The sequence below is a fragment of the Grus americana genome, chromosome 2, assembly GCF_028858705.1.
Source record: "Grus americana isolate bGruAme1 chromosome 2, bGruAme1.mat, whole genome shotgun sequence".
Lineage (NCBI taxonomy): Eukaryota > Metazoa > Chordata > Aves > Gruiformes > Gruidae > Grus > Grus americana.
Window position 1 is genome coordinate 76,121,099 of NC_072853.1, and position 25,731 is coordinate 76,146,829.

A 25,731-nucleotide genomic window follows, 5' to 3' on the forward strand; every position below is an offset into this window, starting at 1 on the left:
AAAGCTAATGTCATCACAGAAAGAATATTCTCACATAATTCTCAGTGAAAGAGACCTAAGCGATATTGATTGTGGGCTTATAGCTCAACATACAGAACGGTGTCTCAAGCAAGACTGAAGGTGTGAAATCTGCCCAGGTTGGTAAAAGATGAGAGAGGTGATATTAGAAGATGATGAACAGGGCACGCACAGCAAAAGAGTTAAAAATGAGCTTAACTGAATACTAAATAGGGGTCAGGTCAAAACTACAGTAGTTCAGTGTAGTAAGATTTTTTTTTTTCTAAAGCCTAGAATAATTTATGTTGGAAGGGGCCACTGGAACTTGCCTGCTATAACTCCTTGCTCAGTGCACGTCTCACAAGAGCAGGTTGCTCAGGGCTGTCTCCAGACAAGTTTGAATGCCTCCAGGGAGGGGGTTTCCAAACCTCTCTGTACCCCTGTACCAGGGCTTAACCATCCTCGTGGTGAAAAAATGTTCCCTTGTGCCTAAATGGAGTTTCCTATGTTGACACTTGCCTCTTGTCCTCTTGCTGTTCACTGCCAAGAGTCTGGCTCAGTAACCCTACTGGTTGGTACTTATGGACAGCAACAAGGTCTCCCTTCACCCTTCTCATCTTAATGGTCAACAAACCCAGTCTTCTGCCTCTTCTTGTGTATCATCTTGATGTTCCTTCTGTGAATTTGCTCAATTATGGAAAATAACAGTCAAATGTACATGCGCAAAATAAGAAAGTATTTATGAATATTTGTTTATCATGCTTCCTGTACTTCTTTTGATGCGGTTTGCTATTTAGTGTATACATTTCTGGTTGTGTAGGAAAACTAGATCTTTTCATGAAGTGCCTGCTGTGCTTTGGAGCATGAGAAAATAATAATGACTAACACTATTTTTGGTTTTTAAATGCAGATAGTGAAAGCATCAGAGACTTCACGTCACCCCTCTACACTACTGTTTTTCTTTTCCAGTCAATTGTCACTTTAGATTCCTATCGTGTGTTTATCATTGACCTAAATAAAGAAGATTCTTCCCTCCAGTTTGAGATTTTTTTTTTTAATGGGCATTTGTAGCATGAAAGTAGAAGGGAATAGGAAAGTCAATGTCATTTGATAGAGTATAATTTTATCCTACACATTTATTTCCTAGATGTACAAGGATGTATTTTATAATGGATTACTCTGTGTGATCCCAAGGAGATTAGGCCAAGCCACACCAAAAACAACTCAGTTGTTTTCTGCCTCTTAAACTATAGACATCTTTGCTACATTTTGCTGGTGAACAACAGGGCACAAGTGGTCTGACATGCTCAAACTTGATCAGGACTTCAGCCTGATAAATATTGCTGACAAAATAGTTATTTTTTACTGTCCAGAATTGATGTTAAATGTCAAACAGTTTAGTAATAGAATATCAGGACAGAGCCAAAGTACTCTCCTTTGCTAAGAATAGTTGTCTGGACCATCTTGTCTGAATCTTAAATTGGGTTCATCCTCCAGTTTTATTTCTGTGCTCTAGTATTTGTTTATCAGTCATTAATGTCTGGTGTCTGTCACATAGTGTTTATTCTCTCCCCCCAAACTTCAGCAACATCTTATTGAAATAAGGAAGTAATGTGTTTCTTAGCTGAATAGTTGGAAAGGCATGAGACATTTAACTTGTTCATTTCAGCTTTAGATTTAGTCCTTTATGATCAGACCTGCCTGAATTTCAAAACAGAGTATGCTACCAGGTCTCAAAAGCAGGTTAAAATAAAGTGCAGATAGGTCTGTGTTGTGGTTTAACCCAGCAGGCAGCTAGAACAACCACAGAGCCATTTGTTCACTCACTCCCCCAGTCCAGTGGGATGGGGGAGAGAATCGAAAAAAAGTAAGATTCTTGGGTTGAGATAAAACAGTTTAGTAAGACAGAAAAGGAAAAGGATTATGTTGTTGATGATGATAATAATAATAATGATAAAAGAGTATACAAAACAAGTGATGCACAGCACAGTTGCTCACCACCCGCTGACCAATGCCCAGGTCGTTCCAGAGCTGCAGCCCTCCCTGATCAATTCCTCCCCCCAGCTTATATACTGAGCATGATGTCATATGGTATGGAATATTCCTTTGGCCAGTTTGGGTCAGCTGTCCTGGCTGTGCCCCTTCCCAGCTTCTTATGCTCCTGCAGAAGGCTCATGCCTTCTCACTGGCAGGGTCTGGGAAGCTGAAAAGTCTTTGACTTAATTGTAAACACTGCTTAGCAACAACTAAAACATTAGCGTGTTATCACCATTATTGTAATACTAAATCCAAAACACAGCACTACACCAGCTACTATGAAGAAAATTAACTCTATCCCAGCCAAAACCAGGACAGTCTGGAAGGAAGTGAAAGCAAAGGAAGGACTGAGTCTTTGCATCTTCCAAGAGCCATATTCAGCCCAAGGTTAGAAAGAAAAGTTGGTCAAGATTAGTAGATGGCTCAGTACCATTCTCTTGCTGTGTTTAGTGGCTCTCTTCTGTGTGTGACACATACGTGGAGTTACTTGAAATAAAACTTGCATTTAAAATCAAGCTGAACTGTATTATGGTTTAGAATGAAAATTTTTCAAGTTGGTGAAATTGAAGTCTGATATAAGAATAACAGACAAGCTGAGATCTGTATCAGGTGGACTGACACTTTTTAAAATGCTCACTACTGCACAGCATAATGAATATTCATGAAAATATCAGAATAGGTGGGGTTCTGTTATAGTTTGGACTTAGTAGGTGTGAATATTTCTGGGGGTTTCTGGCAAGTTAGGTATGAATTAAACATGGTTGTGAAATACAGATGTTTGCAACTTGGGGACAGTGCCAGAATAAGTCGTCATAAAATGACCTGATACAGTTTCGATTTAGATACTACATGTTTCTATTTAGATGCTCTCTATGTTATGCATTATCACAGTGCTCTATTTTTCTGAAGCCTCCTATACATATTAATTACATCTGTTTTCTTTGTTTGATCTTCAGTCATCATCTTCTCACTGTGTCTTCTCCTTTCAATGCGATCACCTATTTCGAATTTTCCATGCTTGCCACTTTTTCAGCTCACACTGCGTAACTCAGTCAAACTTGAAATAGGTTATTTTAAAGAAGGTCTTTTCTCATCTCTTGTGCGGGAAGAGCTGTCACCTCCGTATGTTTTAGTCTTTCACCTGTTAATAAGGGATCATTCCTGTTTTCCATTCTCATTGTCTTTCTCTGCCATTAGCTCTCTAGGGTTCTTCACTAAGTTCTTGAGCAGTTGTTGGCCAATAACATGTACATAGAAAGAAGACGGGCAGCCCCCACAGAGTAGTTTCCCAGATGCTGACAGCTTGCAATTGAAGGGCAGTTCAAACTACATATGTAATGATGGTAGCTAATAACCCGTGAAAGATTTTATTTTCTTTGAATTTGTTTGCATTTTGAATCTGTATGCAGTTTTTCCAGTTTACACATTAGAAGAGATGCCAATTCCTTTGACAAATACACTGTCTATGCACTTATTTTCACTTCCGCTAGAGGGAAAATATCCCATGTATATGACAGGCTGCAGGTATGGCTGATAATTTTTTTTCACCTTCTGTTATTTTGTTGATGACAGATACTGGTTTATGAAACCAAAACTTTTCAGAAACATAACCAATTTTAATAAACCTGTTTTCTCTGATCTTGGATGGAGTTTTAGGGAGGAAGGTTGAGAAAAAGAACCCTTCAGTACCTTGGTAGAGGAGAATTTCTGGGGTGTGGAGGAAGATAGTTCATATCTGCTGTGTCAGGGAGCATCAAACTTCAGTGAATGTTGAGTTATTGACACAAAACAGTATCTCCATACAGAGGCATGGTATAAGAGAGGGGTAGTGACTGACTTTTTTAACCTCGTGGTTTAAAAATCACACTTGCAATAAGAGTTCTGGATAATGCAAATACTTGAAACCAGATGTTTTTATACTGGGTTAATTTCCTCACCAAAATAAATACAAAAGGGATCTCTTGTGCTTGGAAATATTGCTGGTGTCAAATGAATTGGGAGGAAGGAGGAAAAAACTCAAAAGTTGTAAGGTGGAAAAAAAAAATCCTGTCTACCTTTTGTTCCAGATTTAAATGCTGCATTTTGAGTTGCGTTATGTGATGGTTCAAATCTAGGTAGAGTTTACTGTACCATGAGTGCATCCCTTATTTATATCTTGTCTTCATGTTAAAGAACAGGGTTTGAATTGGAGAATTTAATGTATGGATTTAGCAGATAAGATGCACTTTGTCTACTCTTGGCTTATGTTTGTTAGTGCTATTATTGGTACCGTTGTCTGCCTCGTAGTGAATAGTTAATTGCCAGCTCATAAACACACACTGAAGTGCGAATATATTTAATTCCTAACATTTTTTCTGATCTGTTTTGCATTTCAAAGCATTAGCACTGTTCCCTCCGAAAGATGGTTAACTAGTGACACAACCCCAGCTTGTATTGTCTTTTTTTCTCCCATATTAAAACTGAGGTAAATTTTTAGCAGCTGTTTTTTCTCATGCTAATGGTGAATGTCTTCTTCCCTGCAGTAAAGCTGTGATGGATCTATTGGTTGATTTATGCAGCCAGTATCGCTTAAATCCATCCCAACATAGTCTTGAACTGAAGTCTTCAGGAACTCAACAACCTCTGAGTTACAAGCCAAACACTTTGATAGGAGCACTGGACGTACAGATGGTACTTCTGAAAGAGAAGGTTCCCGAAGAAAAGACAAAGCGACCTCTACCAAGGGTCCCTGAGGTTGGTATTCTGCAGGGCTAAAATGGTGCCATGAAACATCATTTCACTCCTGTGATTTCAAGCAGTTCTTCCAGTCTTTGCATCTTCAAACCAGATGGGAGATGCTTGAGATGATTGACTATAGCCTGCTTTACTAGCTTAACTGATTTGCACGCAGACTGGCAGGTGCCAATCTGGATTCCAGCATTTAGACAAAATGTTACGTTGCATGTGGTTGGATAGATGGAAATCTGTTCCTATAAAAACCCTTGATTAAAGACTGAGGTGACTGAAATTTGCAGTAGTGGCTGAAAAGAGGGATCTGGGATTGTGTGGAGGTAGTTAAGGTTTTGGTGGTATTTTGTTTGCAGTATTTATTGAAGGTATGGGAGAAGACTGATTGTTACTAAATGTATTTCACAGTATTGTGAAGATTCAGAAGTAGCTATTTTCCAAATATGTTTGCTGAATTTTTTATTATTCTGAATCAGTATAGCTAATTACAGTCACACTTTTCAGAGTGGTACTTGTAAACATTCACAAATTGTGACTGTCTCTGATTCCTTTTCCTTATTTGCCTTTTCTTGTGAATATCGCCTTAGTGACAGGGGAGTTCTGAGATTTATTTTTTTTAAATAGTATTTTTTGCAATAGTATGCATGTGCGTGTTTGGCCAGGAAGAGGCAAGGCAATATGGAAGTCTCCAACGCCCTTCTCATTGTGAGACAGCATAGCCATCATGGAGAGAGGGCTGAGAGTTTCGGTTTGTTTCTGCAGAAATCTGTGAGGTTGGTAGTGAACTACCTGAAGACACAGAAGGCTGTGGTTCGAGTTAGTCCGGAGGTGCCTCTCCACAACATCATCCCAGCTATTTGCGAGAAGTGTGAAGTCAGTCAAGAGCACATTGTTCTTCTGCGAGATGGCATCACTGGGGAGGAGCTGGAGCTTACCAAGTCCTTGGAGGAGCTGGGAATAAAGGAGCTGTATGCCTGGGACAGAAAAAGAGGTGAGCTGAGACTGAAAGCGATGGCTGTAGGGTTAGATGATGTGCCAGCAATATTATGGGCAACTTAAAAGCATTTGTGTTCTCGTTCCTTTGGGGCTCGGCTGAAACAGCAGCATGACACCTCAGTCCGGAGGGCAGTGCAGGTTTGTTCACTGAGCCATGCCCAGAGCGGCAGCCAGGCCAGCAGCGTGCCTGGCCATCCCTCGCTGCTCTTGGGCCCCGTGCCAGGCTGGGCTGGCCCCTGGCAGGGCGCAGGTTGGCCTGGGGCAGGGCAAAAGGAGGAGCTCTGCTACCTCCTGGAGCTGCCTTCGGTACAGGTGTGCGTAACACAGGGGCCGCATCCAGGCAGAGCCTGTCACCTACCTATGCTGTGGGTTGGAGAGAAAGAAAGAAGGGACATGCCGTAATCATGGCAGCTGCGAAAGCTGAGAGGCAAAGGCAACAGACCAGTGCTTACGAAAAACAGACTGTGGGTGGATTCAGATGCGATTCCTCCAAAGAGCAAAGTTATTGACAGTTTAATGAAGAGGAGCTAAGAGGTATTTGCATTTAAAATTTTGTTCTCTTGTTTATTCACCCTCACTTTCTGTTCTTGTAGACAATATTGTAGTGGCAGCTGCTTGGGCTTGAATTTTATTGGCCTGATAGTGTATTCAAATGGTGTAATTATGCAATGTGCTTTAAAATATGCCTGCTTTAAAAATACACATTAACAAACACTACTTCCTTTGAGGTCAGAAAGTGATATTCATTAAAATTGTCTCCTGCAGTTTGTCTCAATCGATATCACTTCCAGCACAGTAAATGTCCTTATTTATTGTTTAGATAACGTCAGTCTTGTAGATGCTGAGCAGCAGGCTTATTTTTTATTTATACAGTTATTTATTTATGTTGACGTTGTGTCTCTTCTTTCAAACTCCTTTGGTAAGTGACAGTTCTACCTCTGTGTGAGTCAAATTTCAGTGAGTTTAGACTTTTAAGTAAACTAAATGTCTCCTTTTCCTTTGAAGTGTTAGGTTACTCAAAAAAGTGATGAACAACATGTCATAACTCAATTGCATGCTTATTTGGTTTTTTAAGACATGTTTACTGAAATTAAGCTAACCATTTTGGAGCAATACATTGAACATGCAGAGTATTCAACAGGATTCATTCAGCATACTTCAGGGACAACTTATAGAGTAATTAACCTAAGCCTTCCTTAAACTCTTTTCCTTTAAAATGAAAGTGATGCTGTATGTAGTGGTGCAGTAGTGGTCCTTGAATCCAGTTGTAGACTGTATAGTCAAAACCAAGATTTTACTTCAGAGCTGGGTTTATAGCAGCAAATGATAGAACATTTCATAGCGTGCTACTCTCTGCATCATATTTTTTTTATATTTTATTCTTTTTTAACCTTTCATTATGATAAAATCCCCCTGATCCTGATTGTATTTCAGCCTTTTCTGCCTTCCTCTTTCTTACTCCGCACCTTGGTGTCTGATGAGAAGACTGGTAAATACAAATAAAATTTACAAAAGGTTTCCTTTGTTCCAGCAAATTCCTTCCTCCCATGTTCCATCTCCAAGAGGAATAATCCCATTGGTTTCAGTAGCAGTTGGTCTATGAATTGTGCATTGAGTGGATGTGCAATCTCTTTAGTTATCAGAACAGACTGATTTTTAAAACACATTCCCACTAACAAGTAAGGCATCAGAGGTACTGAAAGCATAGGCTGTGCTGGTAAGAGCAGGTTCTAGAAAAACTTTGTGCTTGTCATTCCTTCCCTGAAACAGAAATACTAAGTGCTGAAGGATTATTAAAAGACAAGCTCTGCTGCCACCTGCTTGCATAATTTGATTTAGCTGTTGAAGCAGCTTCACAAATGAATCTGGAATTAATACAAATGCAGCTACACTGCCTCTACTTGCAGCTCTGCATGTCTCTTGTTGGTCAGCATTTTTTTTCTGTAATGCTTAGGAAAACAAATACTAGGAGTAATTAATGAATATTGTGGCTTACAAGACAATATTGAAACTTTAATATGTCTTCTCTTATCCTTTCATTGTGTGCCTTTTCCAGTTCCTCCATCAAAAACTCAGTCTGAACCTTCTCTGAACTATAGAGGTACTGTACAATGCTGCTGAGGGAAAACTGGCTTTCCCTTCACACGATGTTTAATGTGGGTTTGGTAGATGAATCTTTAAGAATGTCATGTAAAATGCTGTAGAGAAACAAACTATTGTCGATCTGTGTTGTCTTCTGCGAGGTGTTGTTTACATGGCTGTGCTTTTGGTCAGAACAAACACACTTCTGTGTATACTGCTTCAGTAATTCCATTAAAATGCCAGCAATTAACAAATACTGTCATTTAGCTGTTCTGTGGTATGGCATGTATCTGTACAGATTCCGAGCCTTTTCAGGTTACCTAAAGCATGATATAGTTGAATTTCAGAAATACTAACATTTCAGAGGTCTTGAGTTCAAAATGTATTTATTAGCAAAGAGAGAATTTTTGAAATCTGAGAGACCTTCTACTAATTTCAATTTATATGCAACAAAGTATTTTAATATCAAACCTATACGTGCATGTTGGATAACTGAATAAATGCTGACTTCTGAATTGCTATGGTAGGTGGGGTTTGATTAGATTACATTGGTGTTTCTGTTTCTAGTTAAACAGAAAATGTGTGTGTTTAGTATATCCTTTCCCCCAACTGAGTCTGTTATAATACATTGCTTAAATTAATTATCCTCAAGAAAGGTATGGTTGATTTCTAACTGGCTTTACTTCTTTGCATGACTGGTAAACACAACATAACCAAAACAAACTGTGGATAACTTTAAATTTTCAGGAAGGAGGGAAGTCCACTTCCAGTACATGACAGCTGTCAAGTGAATCTTAGCTCATTGCCTATTGCCTCTTGGCTTCACTAATGCCAGTACTTTTCCCCCTAATCTTCTGTCATTACTTATTGGACCTTCCTCATAATATAGAAAAAATATCTACTGTATTTATTTAAGAAAAATAGATACAGATTTATAAAGATTCCTTGTTGTTTTGAGATGATATGCTGTGTTTAAAATCCCAGTTTATTTGGATTATACAGTGTTTAATGGTAATGATGATGATGAGCTGTTACTGACATAGCTTATGCTAGCCTATCATCATTATTGTTCATAGTTGAAGACTATGTGGGTAAGGGAATTGATCCACATCTAGTTGCAGCCCAGCCCTGAGCAGCAAAACAGAAGTTTCTGGTGAATGAGCATGGGCAGTGTTTAGTATTTGAGGAAGGTATTAATTTAATACTGGATTTTTTTGCAGTGGAGTTGCAGCCTTTCTTAAGGATAGTTTCTCCCTGTTTTCCTCTGGGTTCATCATCTTTACTCTTTCTACTGTGCTTTGAACTTCTGTATGTGCTTAACACCTTCTAACACTTGACATGGTTGATATGCAAAGTGATCTGTGTGAAAATGATGTGCTTTGTGTGAAATGCAAATCAGTTTACAGGAGTTCTGGGATGAGGGGTTTTTTGTGAAGTAAACCTTTATTTTGTGTCAACAAACAAGTCATTTTACATTTGCTTCTTAATTGTTATTAAGCAAATAAAACAAATATTTATGAGAGAAAGCAATTTTTCTCTGTACATTGAACTTTCTGTGTGCTAGTGGGATACTCTGACGTGCTTGGAACTAGGGAGGAATCTTTATAGCGTTATTCAGTGTCCATTTAAAAAAAGTGGGAGAGCTTTACAGTCTGTGTATTAAGCGTCAAACCAATGGTTGTTCCCTGTAATGCATGACCTTATCATGTTGCTCATCCAGCTTGGCTAGCGTGGGGGAAATTGAAGGGAGAGTAAACGATCTGAGAATACGTACAGTTCCTTAGCTGGTTCAAGGAGGACATGCATGTTTGAGCTCTTACAGCCTCAAATGCATATAAACTTGCCTCTCTTCCCACCTGAAGTAAAAGCACCAAGGTGAGAAAAGATGAGCACAACCAGCTGGTTTAAGTTTGAAGGAAAGCCCTTTGTCCAAGGGAAATGTCTCCTTCCTCTTCATGGAGCTTTATCCAAATCCACATTGAGAGTCTTTCCGTTAACTTCACTGTGTGAAGTCAAGCCTGTGGATTGTTAAACATATTCACCATCATCTTTTTGAAAGTTTTGGGGTTTGGGTTTGGTTTTTTTTTAGATATTGCAGTTTTAAGAGAGACACCTAACAAGCATTTCTAAAAACTAAGCAACTTGCTCATGTTTTACCTTTTAATAGGGATTACTAATTTGTGATTTAAAACTTCCTGAAGTTTATTAAATTATTCCGTTTGCCTTCATTAGATTTTGGAACAAACTCAGAACAAATAAAAGCGTGATGAAAAAGAAGGTACAGGATCTGACAGTTAGTTAGATAATTCAGTTCGTAACATCTCTAGCCCGTAAAAATACAGCATTAATTCAGCATGTTTTAAAATACTGATCTTTGGAATCTTTATTTCAGAAATGTAAAAAATATTCCATTATAATTGTTTCAGAACCACACCGAAAGGCTTCAGTAAGCAATGATGCAATAGAAAAAGAAAAGACAAGACTTCTGGGATTGTTTAAAGCTGATAGAAGAAGCAGCAAGGTAAGTGTTCAGCAGGGTACTACCTCACTAAAAGAATTGTTTTCTTTCCAGATGTATTATGTCTATGGGAGGTGGCGTTTGGGGTTTTTTTGTTTGTTCCTTCTTTCTCTCTTTCCTTTTCTTTCCTTCTTTCATTTTTTCCCCTTCCTTCCGTCCTTCCTTCCGTCCTTCCTTCCGTCCTTCCTTCCTTCCTAAAAGGAGTAATCTGTTAGTAGATGCATAAACTATGTTTAATCAGTGCAGCCTGATGGAAATATCAGCTGCTTATTGAAGGAGTCAGGCATGGTGACCATTTAAATTTATTTTTTTTTAAATGCTGGGGGTTCAGTAGGTGTTAACAAAGGGCAGTAGTTTCAAGCAATTTATGTCCACTTATTAGTAGTGCTCAGTTTACAAAATGTGTTTATGAAAGAATTGATGTAATATAGAACACATTAACATACCAGGTAGAAGTGTCTTATTAACTCTTCTGTGCATGGGTGATAATCTGTTTTAAAGCATTTATATCTTCAGGAAGCTCTGTGCAGTCATGCTATTGCCATCTTCATGTCTGTAAAACCAATGAATCAAGTGTAGAAGAAATAACTTCCAGTAATAAACTGAAGGATCAGTATCTGCTGAGGTGCATGTTAGGTGTTTTTAATCTTGAGTTGGAGAATTTAAAAAAGAAATTTTCTATAAAATAATTTTCTTCTGTTGAGATGCCTTTATGAAAAATTTTTCATTCATCACAGAAATTAAATACAGAGAAACTTTCTAACTCAAGAACATATTAAAAATACTGGGCTTTCAACTTGATACGTTTTCCATCCTTCGCTACAATTATCAGTGTTAACTGATTTTGATTGTAAAGTATTTAATATTCTATGATGTCAGAGAAAAATGGAATTTTCTTATGTCTAGTTTAAAAAGCCCTCCAAGGCTTTTGCAGTGAAATGATAAACTGCGTCTGATTAACTGGTACTAAGAAACATATGCTTGTTATTGGACTGGTGTTGCACTTACCCTCCAGTCTTCTCAGTCATGTTTTTAAAACTGTGAAAGCTTTCCAAAATTTTTATTAGTTCTTTTCCCTTTTGATTATGATCAGATTTGGAGTGCTTTTGCTGGGCAATAGCTTCCTTTATGGACACTGGGAATTACTGTGTTGAAAAGTCTGATGTGTCATGGATGCTGAGCTATTCTTAACATCTTACAGAGGACACATGGAAACTATTTTATGAGAGGAAGTCAATCACTTTCAGAGTGTTTATCCTGTATAATAAAATATTTCCTATTTAGAAGAGAACAACAGCATAACAGGAGCAATAATACTGTATCTGCCTGGAAGAATCAAGTAAACAAGGGAGCTCAGCTTGAGCCTCTAGAGCACGCTGCGGGGCTATAGTTCCTCTGGAAGAACCAAATATATTACAGCATGCAGTTTCTGCATTGTACTTTGTTCTTTGATTCCATTATCCTAAACTTTGGTATGACGTGTGTGCTCCTGGAGTTCTAATTCCTGAAGCAGCTCAGATTTAACTGGTAAAATATTTACACTTGCAACCTTAGAAAAAGTTGCTATGAAGCATCCCAATTCTGTGGTTACTGCAGTGGGTTTCACACAGCTGAGTTTGGAATGACTGTCCCAAGATTGCAAACTCCTCTCTTTTTTTTCTATTCTCTTCCTCATGCTTGTTAATCAGAGAAGTAGGAGGGGTTTTAAAATACAAATTTTAATAGATACTAAGGATATTGAGGATCAGTGAATGACTTACAAGTAGTATTTGACCTGGGAAAAAGTAGGAACTGTACAAACAAATACGAGAAATAGCTTCTAAATTTGAAGTAAAGTTATGTGTCTTTCTTGCTTCTAGTTCTGACAAGTTAATTGACTTTTCTTGGTCATTTCTTTATTGGACTTTCACTTTCAAATGGCAAATACTCTGTAGGAAAAGAAACTAAAACCACCACTTTGTTTAGTCCAGCAAGGAAGTCATTGTTGCCTTTTCAATACAAACCTCTAGGAATTTGAACTCAAATAGACAGAAGAATTACTGAAAACTGAAGAATAGCACAGCACACAGGAGCAAGCAGATGTTAACTGGCCGTAATACATCTGGGTTGGTATTGTGGAAGATTTCTAGCCAAAGCAGCAGTGAAACTGCTGAACAGACTTAGTTAGCAGATTGAAGGCAAATTATTTACATTCTTTTAAGAAAGGATTTGGTAGGTTTATGAAGGGATTATGTGATGGGATGCCTTGTGATTTCAGGGCACTGGAATCAAAGGCCCGGAGTTCCTAAAGTCTGCTCTTTATGGTTATTCTTACATTTTTACTTCTCCTCAAGACTTAAGTTGGTTCTGCTTATTTGTTACATTTTTTTCTTTGTTTGTGTTATGATTTGTAGTGATTCTCTGTGTGTGTGTATGTATAGCCTGTATTTTAGAACTAGTTGACAGCAAGAATTATGCAGTCTTGCAGCAACAGAGCTTCAGAGTTGCAGGCATTCATAAGGGGAAGGCAATTTCTTTTGCAAGGGAAGAAGAGCATTAGCCTGTGTTGCGAACTGTCCTGGATCAGGTGTCACTGCGTGCTACAGGCCTACGCTCAGATTTCCATGCCCACACACATGCTTTCTTTCTCAGCTAGCTCACTGAAAGCAATAATCATGGTATGACAACACACTAGATCTAACTTTTTGAAAAAAACGCACAACTTTCTGCTACATTAAAAACACTATGACGCAGAATGAAAGCAGGGTCCTATTCTCATGGTTAATACAAATTTGTTGAAAGTATTTCTTTGGTTAACTTTGTACAGGCAGGCTTAATGCCAGATCAGGTATCATCTTGTTCTCTCCATTCTAATTTTATGCTGGATCAGTTACTCTCTGTTCTCCTGCAGCTGGCATAAAAAACCATAAAGGTGGCATGAACTCCATATCTTTTTGATGTGAAATGTAGTCATGTGCCTGGGATTAAATCCAGATCAAATTGGCACTGCTAAGCAATCCAGTAGAGCAGAGGTCCCATGCAGACAGTCATAATATCCAGGCTTAAGGAGGGTATATGCTAGCACACAGAAACAGTCTCGTCATTGACAAATGGCAGGGAAGAAGTTCTCTGCTTGTTCCCCTGTGTCTGTGGCATAGCAGAGACTTGCAATCTGGTCCCTGGTGCTACGGGATTTGCTTACCACCAGTTTTCCTCCTTGCCCAAGAATTGTTCTCTTGCCTTATAGTCTTGTTCTTAAATCTTTCTGCTAATGGATTTCTTAGGGCCTTGCCTACATGAGAGAAATTTTGCAGACTGCTTCAGAGTTTCTCAGCAATCAGGTCCAGCACTACTGAGACAGTTTGTCTTGGTACTGTGATGAGGTTTGATGCTTTCCTCTGGCATGTTTTTGCTGTTTTGTTTCCTTTGCTGCTGCTGTGTAGGATGCTTGTTTGTGTTGCAGACAGAAGAACACTTGAGGATGAACAGAGATTGTGGTGAGGAGGATGTTTTTAGTTCTGCATCTACAAGTGAAGGAAGCTTGGATGTAAGTACTAACGTAGCTTGTAGATGCTATTGCATTCCTATTAAATCCTTGAATAACCAGAAACCACTGCTATTCCTGATGCTTAGTCAAGTAGAAGTAGCTTACTTAGCAGGCTTAGTTATGTGAGCGCACAGTTTGTGTATCTTGATGAAGTTAAAATGCAATGCACTGTTGTCAAAAAAAAACTCGCTAGCTTCACTGTAAATAACGTTTCTTTCAAAGTTAGATTCTAAGCATTTGTGAGCAAAAAGTGTTTTAACCAAGCACATAGGTGTTGTGACTGCAAGACGCTGACAGTACAACGTGATGCAAGAGTATGTTTGCCATATCAGTGACATTTAGAGGGGGCTTTATTGTTATGAAACCACACCTGTCATTTTTATCCCTTTACATGTCTTCTGCAGCATGACAGCATTCCATTTGTTTCTTAAGTAGCTTGTGGGTGGAGAGTACTTTTGTTTTAAATACTGGAAATAACAGAGAGGATTTTTAAGTACTTCAGTAGATTTTGGGGTACTAAAATTCTGTGAACCTCATTTAGAAAGGTTTTTAAGTGCCTGACAGAGTACTAAATTATGAGGCTATAGGTATCTAATTAGGAAGTGTGAATCCTAAATATTTTTGTAAGACTGTTCTGCTGGATTAGTAATCATAATAAATGAAGTGTCTTTTTGTTGCTTTTTTTAATTACTTGGCTTTTTGTTATCATATTTTCAAAACTTGGAGAAGACTCTGTTGATGACATGACAGGTGAGGTTCAGCTCTGAATCCTCCTTTCACAAACAGGTATTTGGAAAAGGAGTGCTGATCCACAAAATGTACAGCTCCCTAGCCACAGAGGAGGGCGCCAGAAAATTGTGGGAAAAAATGGAGGAGTGAGAGAACAAATCCCAGATGAAAAGGATAATACAAAAGAAGTCAGAAGGGAGAAATAGATGGAGAAGTGATTGGCTGTGAGGTTAAAAAATATCTAACTCTGCAAATCTGTGAAAACTTCATAATGAAATAGTACTGAAACAGGAAGGCTGCTTATGACACTAAAAATTTGGGTAACACTGTAAAGGTGAATGTTTTAGTGACAGAGCTCTATTAATATTAGGTTCTAGAAGAGGGTGATGTGACTAACGGAAATATACTAGGTAAAAGTGTAGAAAAACCATCACAAGCTCTGCCAAGATAAATTCTTGTGGTTTGTATTCACTGCCATTATACATTAATCTCAATATCTTGATACTCAAGTACTAGGAAAGGAGAAGGAGGAAGAAGAGGGATTCCAAGTGAGGCTATGAAGGTACTTCAGATACTCTGAACTGTCTTTTACACTAGTGTGTGGTGCTTTTCTCAGAAGAGAGACATCTCTTAATTTATTTTTGTAGGGAATATTACAGGGCGAATCATAAGTTAAGATCTTCTTTTTCCTTTGACATTGATGAAAAAAAGTTTTCAAAACTATCTTGGACATGTAACTTTGTCTTCTAAAGGCACAGGTGATAGGGAGCAAAAGGATCTTGAGGTAAAAAATGTTTTATTTGTATTCAGTTACATGAACATGCCAGGGATTCATTTTTTTTCCTTTCCTCTTAAGAGCAATTAATCTTAAAGAACAATGTAGCCATTGTTCAGTGTTTACATCTTTCACTTCTGACTTGACACCTGTATTTGTATGAGCACCGATCCTGCTAAGCCATAATTAAATACTTAAATGAATGTATTGACATAATTTCATTTAATTCAGTACTATTCTGTTAAAGCTTGCAGAAGATGTATAAAATAAGTCTAACAGATCCACTCCGCAGCACAGAAGGTCCATCCTTTGAACAGGTTAGATGGGCTTCAAGAACAAGGTCAACAATTGTGACGTCTTAGGTGAAAAATTCTAAAATACTATAAACCTGGCATAGATAGTTGATGTAGATATATTAGCTTATGATAAAATTCAAGTGGAAACACCAGTGAAAGCACTTTATAATTTTTAAAATTCAGCTTAAGAGTTCCTTATGGGCTAGTCTTTGAGACCGTCGATCATTGTGACTAATTCTTTATTCCACTTGCTCAGAGATATCCTCTCCAGTGGAATTGAGTATCCTTATTCAAAATAAGTGTTATCTTATATAGTAATATATGTGAAATACACATTTAGAGATCATTATATAGAAGTTTCATTGAGCTGAGATAGGACTTTTGGCAAAATGTCGTCCAGTAGAGGCTTCCTGTTTTGCAATTTCCTCAAGTCTACTTTCTGTTACTGTTTTGGGTCATCTTGAAAGTAGTTTGTATTGCTGTGTGGGCATCAAAGCCAGAGTTTCAGATTTATTTCTGAAAGGAAAATAATTTGCCATTGCCTTCAGCATAGTGCCAGGAGATGCGCTGGCTACATCAAGAGAATTTTTCTTGCCTGTAAGGAAATAGGCAACTCATGAAGTAATACTGAAGTAAGGGCATGAACTTTGGTATGTTTACTTTAAATCCTTTTCTCCCCATTATGTGGTGGCCACGTGCAATGAATTGTAGAAAAAGTAATGAATCTATTCTGGGTATTGATTGGTTTTTTTTTTTTTAAAATGGGCAATATGAAGGAATGGAATAAAGGTGCAAGAAATAAGAGATCCTTCGTATTTATTCAAGCACAAGTTATATTCACTTTTTAAGCACCAAACCATTCTCAGTGCCATATTTATGTAATTGTTATGACAATTATTAATGCTCCTAAAAATACTTTGGATTGTTGATGAGGAAGCGGATTTTCAAAGTCAAGATGGGAAAGTCAACACTTATGCTTGAGGTGAAAGAACATTTGTTCACAGTATCAGCAAAAATAAAGGCGAAAAAAGAAGAGTTAATTAACACCTTAGAGAGTGCAAAAATACAAGAAAAGAATTCTCCATGACAATCCTCAGAGTGCAGCAGTTCATTATACCACACATCAGTAAAGGATCTGAAATCTAATGATGTATTGTAGATGAAGCAGAAAGCGTTTCCCTTAACCTGTTCCAGTTTTTTGCCAAGCAGATGAACTTTATATCTGGGTTCACTTTTCACAAATCAAATGCTATTGAAATACACATAAAATAAAATAAAATACAAACAAAACGATTGGAAATTGCAGCACAGTTAACTGTATTCTGCTTTTTGTATGCCAAAGACAGACAGTCAGAGCTGGAATTTAGAACAGCTGGGGGGAAAAAAGGGAGTTTAAGTCATCTCTGCCGCTTGGTGTCACTGTCCTCAAATAAACAGTTGATCAAAATGAAACCCGATATTTGGAATGCAGTACTAAAATTAGCTGTTTTTATTTTTGGGGCCTTCGTGTTTTCATAAATCAAAAGCAAAAAAACACATCCCAAGTGCTGAACGACGTGTATCTCTGATGTGGAATTTGTTTATGTAATAAAACAGCTTGGGAAAAAAATATTTAGAAGTACAGCCAGGGACACTTATCAGAGGATTTTAAACTTCAGCACAAAGTCTTATCACACAAGGTTTCTCTAGTTCAAACAGGGCTTCAGTAGAGCAATGTTGGAGGATTTTCATCAGGACCGTTGTTAAAAAACCTAGTCTTTGGTGTATGTCTGAATATAGGTGTTATTCAGAACTAGTGAACCTAAATGAAGCAGATAGTCCAGTAGTTCCCTGCTTAATCAGTCTGTCATGCCTATTATATATACATGTTCATGAAGAAAAGTATCCAGGAAAAACAATGTTGTTTTAAATTCCAAACAGTTATTACTTACATTTAGGATATGTGGGTTGGGTTTTTTTCATTTCACAGTACCTATATAATTGCAAGACATTGTTCCAGAAGAAAAATACTGTGCTAATGTTTGGAAAAAAAAAAAAAAAAAAAGTCATCAGGACTTCTAGTGCATTAGTAACCTTGGCAGTCACTTCTTAAATGATGGGAACAGCTATTTTCCCTATACAGGCTTTTAAAAAAAATCCATTATTTACTTTTTAGGGCCTTGTTTGTTCTTAATGTACTATAACTTTTATGCCCTCATTGATGGCAGGAGTTATATCATTCATGATAGGCTTTCCCACTTCAGAAGTGGTTGGAAGAAGGATCAAGTACAGTTATGCAAAAGTAATTGGAAATGTGATTTCTCTTCAACCGTGGTCCCAGGTGATCAGTTAATACCATCTACTGTCAAGGATTTCACCTCACGTGGCCAGGCACTGTTTAAGGCAGTAGGAATGAGAATACTGCCCATGCAATCTAAATGGAAGTTAACAACTATCTACTTTTATTATTTCCTTGTGTCTGACAAACACATTGACTTTAAATTCCTGTTCTCATGTTCTTGCTTCTTGGCCTCCTGGCAATGCTTAGGATGATGTTGGTTACGTCTGTTTATTTGTACTAGCAGGGTGAAATCCTGGGATAGTTCTGTTGCATTTTATACAGTTAGAGCTATATGTGTACACTGTCAAAGGAATAGGTTGTGATCTTGCCTTGGAACAATTATACTTAGTATGATCTTGTTTGCAGAACGTCAGACTCAACAAACTGCGTATGGAGAGTTGTCTAAATACTACAGCAGACTGGTCTGTCCCAACCAATCTTCTGTTACAGAGTGCCTGTAAGCCATAGTTAGATGCCAGAGGATGACACTAGAGAAGATACAGTATAGTTATAAATCTTTAAATTTGTGCAATTGTTTACATGATCAGACAAAAAATAGATTTATTAAATACTGGATATCTCAGGTTAAGGTTTACCATTACAGTAGAGTTAATTTTATTTTTATATCCTGTGATACTCTCTGCAAAAAAAAAATCATTTTATTGTTATCTTTCCTTGGTAAGAAGAAGGATTTGCCAGAGCCAACTGGCTTGTGACTGGCATTCAGAGAATTCAAATAGGTAGCAAAGATGACAGCGATCAACTTTCTTTCTCCTTGTCTGTTGAGGGCAGGACAAGAAGTAATGTGCTTTATATATAGCAATGAAAATTTAACTTAGATATCAGCGGGAAAAAAAACTGACTACATGGAATTTTCGCAAGGGGCAGGTTATTAAAGAGGCTCTGAAATCTTTATCATCAGCTAATCTGTAAAACCTCCAAAAATGTCTAGAGGATGAGCCTCACATACTTCATTCTGTCTTGGAGCGAAGGGATAGATCAGGTGGACCGTGGAGGTGCCTTTCAGCCAGATTGTGGCTGCTGAAGAGATGCAGCTGTACCCACCTCCTTTTGTGGTGTGCACTTACAGGATATTATCTTTGTTCACGTGAATCATAGATACTTCTACATAATATAATATCTTTAGAATTTTCTTACACTCTGTGATAAGAGAAGGCAAGAGCTTGAAACAGTGTCTGCCTGCCACCAGACTTCAAGTTCTTGCTCCAAAGTGTGGTGTTACTAGACCTCTTCAAAGAAGAGGTCCTTGGAGTTAGTGTAAAAAAAAAAAAAAAAAAAATCTCAGAACCAGCTGAACTACTCTGGCTCAAAAAAAAAAAAAAAATAGCCTGAGGCAGACACCTGGAATGGAAAGCCTCAGCATCTATGGTTAAAGCATGGTAAAGTTACAAGCTATTAAAAACAGTATCTGGTGAAGAGACATGTCGGCTGACCCCTGTTCTGTCTGTGCTGCTTAGCTTGTACTACCACAGGATTGCCAACTCCATGCATTCAAAAATCACTTGTCAGCTCTTGCCCTCACCACACAAAAGTGGCTGAAGATCATGAGATTTGAAAACAAATAATGTAGGGTGGACTTCCCTTCCCTCCATTTGGCTTCTGAGCGCTAGGTTTGTAGAGGTCACGTTTCTAAGCATTTTTTTGTGACCATGAAGCTTTTATTAAAAACAAAGCATTATCACATAGTTATTGGTTGCCAGAACCTGCATTTTTATACAAAACTGTATGGTTCTTAGTAAAATCTTCACAACACATTGCATTCAGGTTGTTGCTTTTAAAAAGACAACTTGGAAACTTCAGTACCTGCAGTGTTTTTTGCAGGGTGTTTTGAAGGAAATATTCTCAAGAAATGTTCTGAGATGAGCAGAGAGAAATGGATGAAGTCAAATCAAAAGGACTTGAGTAGGGCCATATCTATGAAAGGAACTGGGCACAACTATGCCTGGCAGTGCATGTTTTAAATACCCGGCAGCGCGGGATTCTGTTGGACGCTGGATCTAAGCATCCCAGAGTCAGACTTCCCAAGTTTTGAAGCCACTGAAATCTGCACAGCAGGAGATGCACGTTAAACTCTGCCCACCTTCTGTATCTGCGATGTGCCTCACTCAGGACTGAAACCTTGAGTCGGCTGCTAGATTTAGCTATTTAAAGCTTTTCCTCTAAAAGCTTGCCGCCTACCACTGTTAGCCAAAATGTGAGCGCGCTAAGTTCAGTTCCCTTCTCTGCCTTTAGAGATACCAGCCAATCTTCTATCTCTCTCAGGACCACTATTAAGAGAATTATTTCATCCTTTGCAAAGAAAACCAAAATACTTGCTGGGCTGGAGAATGCCTGGAACAAAGCTGTGAGGTATTCTTGATGTGGGAAGCGCCCTTGTGTAAAAACACCCAAATACGCAGTGACTCAGAAAGAGAGAGCAAGAGCAAGCTTAACTATTCAGACCAGTAACAAAATAACTTAAGTGGGGTGGCAGCTCTGGGTTCCAGTGCCAGCGCCAGAGATGTTTTTCTATGTTTTATGCTAAGCAGATGTTAGATCCAGCAAATAAGCAGTCACTGAAGCTAGAACTGGAGGAACCAAATGGCTGTTGCTCCCTGCCCACGTGAGTGCCCTAATCTCAGTCTCTTTCTAGCTAAATTCATATTCATGTCCTTGAACAGAGAATAATCTGACTCTGCACATGAGAGGGGGAAGTTTGTTTTTTCTCAACTAGAAGAAGGTTTTGAACCTGGATTTACCATATTCTTACTGAATAATTGAACTTGGGGCAGAGGGAAGGACAAGACAGGAGAGAAATACCATAGCTGCAGTTACGTTTTTTGTGGAGCCAGGTTTCTTTGTTGTGCTTGAAGTGCACCTATTGGATCAAGCCCCTTGGCTGATGAAGATGGAGAGATTTGCCAGTTTTATGGATCCTCATGGAGTTTAGGCAGGAGGTTAGAAGCATAGTTTCTCAGCAGTTTTCATGCTCAGCACACCCAGAAACAGTTCAGGCACCAAAATGGGAGTAAGCACATCCGAAGGGTATGTGTCAGGCTTATTGAAGGGAAAGCACAAAGGGTGTGAGTTAGGAACCCAAGCTAAGAAGAGCACGGTAAGTTAGGCTAGCATGAGGCAATTCAGCTTGCAGATCTGGGCTGCATGGCATCGTTCTCTATACTGTGGATGTACCCAGTCGGTCTGGAGTAAGTTGGCTCAGATATCTCCCTCGGATGTTTAATTAAGACCTGGTGACACACCCTTAACCACCCAAATCCTTTTATGTCTGATTCATCTTTTGTTACTGATTTCACTGAAAAGTTCTGAAGTTAACTCACTGGAAAAAATAGAATAAAGCAGCAGCTAATAAGACCAATGGCTTTTAATTTGCATTAATAAAAGGACATTAAAAAAAACCCAAAGACAAACTTAAATTCCATTTGAGATTTTTTCTAGTGACATCTCAACCACTCAGGCTTTGCTTCCTTAGTATTTAATATTACCAGAGCCCCTTAATAGTGTATAATAGCCTTGTAATTCATATTCAGTCATAATTTATTCAGCATATTGTTCTCAGTGTAACTGGCAAGCATGCAGTGGTGTGGAAAATACAACCTTTAAAATAAAGTTTATCCCAGGATCAGGCTTTTTTCCAATTGGATAAGCAGAGTTGTAGTTCCTTAAAAAGTCTTTCACATATTTCTGTGTACATAAAATGCTTTTTGTGTTTAAGTTTGGGATAGTCTGGGAGTGAGTCAGGGAATTATTAATTCCACTGCAAAGTACATTTCTGTTTGATTTAATGATGGATATCCAAAATATCTCTTTGCAAAGCTTTCCAAATATAACTACTGTAATGAAAGGATTACTGTGTATTTATGCCAATGCCCTTTACTAGATGAAATCAGAAATGGCTAATTGTTTGTCATCAACTCCATATTTCTAATATACAATGGAAATATTTTTTCAGACAGTAACACCTGTTTTTGTAGTGGCATAATCTGAATCACATGTAACCATAGTTTTATTATATTAGTCTAAAATATCCTATTAGCATATGTAGATTTTAGATACTGTGAAGATTTTCAACACCAGTTAAGGTATAATTTCTTTTCTTTTGCAAACAATTTCTGAGGCATGAGCGCTAATAGGATTTGGTTCTTTTCCAGCCTCTTCTGTGGATGGTGAAGACTCGATTTCATTAAAAGTAGTGGCAAACAATAACATTTCTTTTAATTAGATGATCTCATGATTTCCACACGTATTTGTTCTGTGCATTATTGTTCGTTGGCAAAACTGAGCTGCTTGGTAGCGTGTGAAACCATATGTCTCAATAACATCTTATGGCAGGTGAGGGAGGATTTGCAAAACAACATTTGCTGACAGGACACAATGCGTTTTACTTTGATGGGGAAGTTTTCCTAAGTGAACTTTATGGCTTAGTTCTCTCATGCAAAGTCAAACCTACGTGAGGCTTAGCGGACCTCACAGGTCTCCCTTGAACTCAAAGAGGCGTTGTGTGTATGAAGCAAAGACTAGATAGCACTAAGTACTATGTGTGCTGCTGAATCGTTTGTCACTACAAAAAGAGACCTTCTAATGCCTGTAGTCTTTGGAGCTGTTTCACATTCTTTCTTCTTTTTTAATAAACAACAGCTAAATTAGGTTTTATTGGTCTTTACATGCAGCTGCAATACTGGTCTTCCCCTTTCAGCTTAGCAGAAATGATTACAAATAATTTCAGACGTTGCTTTTTCTCTTACTCTCCAGTGTTTAATATTTCATTTCAATTCTCAGCAGCGTTTTGGGACACAAGCTGAAGAGGGGAAATAGTGTGACAAATAGCAGTCAGTCTTTTTAAAGACTTTTACAAGAGCATGAAGTAGTAATTTCTTGAATTATTTTTTTATATAATTTACACTTTTAAGCAAATCTCAAAATACTTGAGGGATCTAAGGAAATTATTTCTGGTTTTATAAATGGTCAGCTGGAAGGCCAGAAGAGAAAGCAGATCAAGGCAAATAGTAAGACCACAGAGTTCTTAAATGGGTGAGCAGCTGTAGGCATAGGAATTGGACCCACTGACTTTTTCAGTGTCATACCAAGCACTTGTTTAAGTGTTTTGCTGGTTCAGTACCTCGGCGACCTCGTGAGAGCCAGGTGCAACCAATGTCTAGGACATGACCTGTGTAGGCAGTCTCTGAAGGATACTGACATAGTGAGATGGAGAGATAACAGGTAGATTTATGAGTGTTGGTGTTTGGTTCCCCCACAACCCTCTCCTGTGATTATAACATTTTATTCTTTTCATCCCAGCAAATGCTCAGGTACACATCTTGATTTTGATCTCTCCCAGCTTCAGCACGGAGATGGTGTGATTTCATTGACTCTAAATGGAGTTTGTTCTGATTTAGAGTTGTTTGCATAGGACAAGAGTCAGGCCAATAAAGTGCACGGTAGAGGTTTGCCTTGTAAAAACCTAATGGCAATGGATTTGACAGAAGGGGGAAGGGAAGAAGAAACATTTAAGACTATTTATTAATCGAGAATTCCAGCAGTGAGGCTTTTCTTGCCTTGATTCTGGCAAATGTACAGATGAGAGATACTGTGCAGAGACCATTTCTGCACAAACAGAGAAAGCCCTTCAAATGTAAACATTTGAGCAGCTGGCATGGGAGATTAGTGCAGCAGCAGTGGGAGGGGGGTAATAGTGGATAGTGGTGCTGTCTAAATTTAACAGACGTTAAACAAGGTCCTTGTTCTAGTTTAAGGGTTACAGGTCAGAAAGACAATATCAACTAAAAATACTGGCAATTGTACAAGTCAGTTAAAGTCTTTAACTAATATTTAATTAAAAGGAACTTGCCTTTCCAAAGTTGTGACACCTTCCTCCCACCACCACCAACAAAAATTAAAAAGGGGATTTTGGGAGAAAATATTCTATGCAACATGTATGAATTAAGAAAAAAACGCTTTATCCTCTATCTATGGAAAGGCAGCGCTTTGAGACTTAATGTTTTTGCTTTGGATTGTGAACTGTCTTAATATATTGTTCTACTTTTAATTTCCTGTGGTTGAATATTATATCAAAAGAAAGCATCATGCCAAGGGTGAAAGTAGTGTAGGGTCTCTTAGCTTTGTAGACATGTGTCGATATGATGTTTAACATCATCTAGGGGGGTTACGTTTTGGTTTTTTAAAACCTCACCAAATAGTTACACAACTAGGCTACACATCAGGATATCTGATCATGCATTGAGTTTTTTGTATTTTGGTTTTTAACTTGTGTTTTGATCACACTTTTAAAACAAACTCCTTGCCTATTGGTTGTGATCCGATTCACATGTGTTTTGTTGGAGGTGCTTTACTTTCTTCATTTCTTTAGCAGTAGAGACTAAAGTATGGGTATCTGGAGCCAAATTTTATGTTTAAAAAATCAGAGCTATGCTTTCTGTGCTGTTGTTGTTACGATTTTCATTGAGTTTGAAAGTATACTGAAGAAAAAGATTTCCTGGAGAAATTACAGCGGCAGCATAGTTTAGAACATTACTGTCTTTTGGCATCGTAGTTAGAGCGACCATTGGAGACTTGATGTAGAACTCACTAGAGCCAGTGGAAAAATTCCTGCTGGCTTCAACTGGCTTTGGACCATGTCCTTTATGAGTTGTTAGCCATTATCTACACTAGGCCATTTAAAAATCATTCTTTCTTGTCCTACTTCAGGTTTTCTTTTGCATGGACAAAGTTCTTGTGATACTTTCACTGTCATGTTTGAAAACATAAGACCTTTGTTCCTTTTCGATGGACAGCTGACAGATATACTCCTTGAAGTTGTTTAATTTATAGAGCATTTTCTCACTGGGGAAGGAGAAAACCCCAAAGTAAACGTGTTCAGTCTTGTAGAAGATGAATTGCAAATAGTGGCAAAGGAAGGGAGTGGTTTTCACCAACCAATAATTTGTTGCAAAGGCAAGTTTTTCTTTGTTATCTGAAGCAGTGCGTAGCCAGAGAAGTAAGCAGAATTCTCAGCACTGATTGCCCTGTTTAAGATGTAATTCTGCCAGTTAAAGCCCAAGTGTAGGTATATGTTCTATCTATTTCCACAGTTTGTAACTTCAGTGTCAGTTAAATTTGGAACTGAGCTTGAAGTTTCTGCCACAGCTCTTCAGTGGGGAGTGCACTCCAATGCATTGGAATACTCCAGTCAGCAGGAATAAATAGATCGGAGAGCTGTGATTTCTTAGTATTTCATACTAAATTCACAAAGGAAACAAGGCTATACACAGTGGGAAAATTAATTTATTAGGAATAACAAACAATCACAAGTGAAGCTCTGGTATCCTAAGGATATAGTACTGAATTTTTAGACTTGGAGAAATGTAATTGGCTATAGTGTACTGCAAAGGAAGATAAAAATATGAAATTACATATATTTTTATATATATATATAAAAAAATAAAGTGGTAAAAGGCTGAAGTAGCTTGGGCTCCAGCACAGCTGTACTTCCAGTCATTTTGCAGAATCCTATATTCTCACTTCACTTTTATTTAGAAGGTGGGCTGGCCTATACAAAGTCAGAGTTAAAAGGATAATAATGAGTGCTCACAGTAGGAAAAAAATAAAAGGCCAAGGATGTTTGAAGTAATGTTGTAATATAATTCTAAGAAGATTCAAAAGGAGGGTCTGCTTCTTTATTCTTAACCTGTTCTTCTGTTCCCAGTTACTGAA

The 25,731-nt window shown here is 38.1% G+C and overlaps 1 protein-coding gene across 13 annotated transcripts in view; it reads left to right on the top strand.

Annotated features, from left to right (window-relative positions):
* COBL (cordon-bleu WH2 repeat protein) overlaps window positions 1–25,731 on the top strand; it is a 165,061-nt gene that overhangs the window by 49,393 nt on the left and 89,937 nt on the right. For 7 of the 13 annotated variants that reach the window (XM_054816778.1, XM_054816780.1, XM_054816779.1 and 4 more), the window contains 5 exons: window positions 4,557–4,767; window positions 5,524–5,752; window positions 7,814–7,858; window positions 10,266–10,360; window positions 13,800–13,883. In XM_054816778.1, coding sequence (XP_054672753.1) covers window positions 4,557–4,767; window positions 5,524–5,752; window positions 7,814–7,858; window positions 10,266–10,360; window positions 13,800–13,883 — 664 coding nt within the window. The remainder of the gene's footprint in view (window positions 1–4,556; window positions 4,768–5,523; window positions 5,753–7,813; window positions 7,859–10,265; window positions 10,361–13,799; window positions 13,884–25,731) is intronic. The other 6 variants (XM_054816791.1, XM_054816787.1, XM_054816790.1 and 3 more) reach the window with 3 other exon arrangements.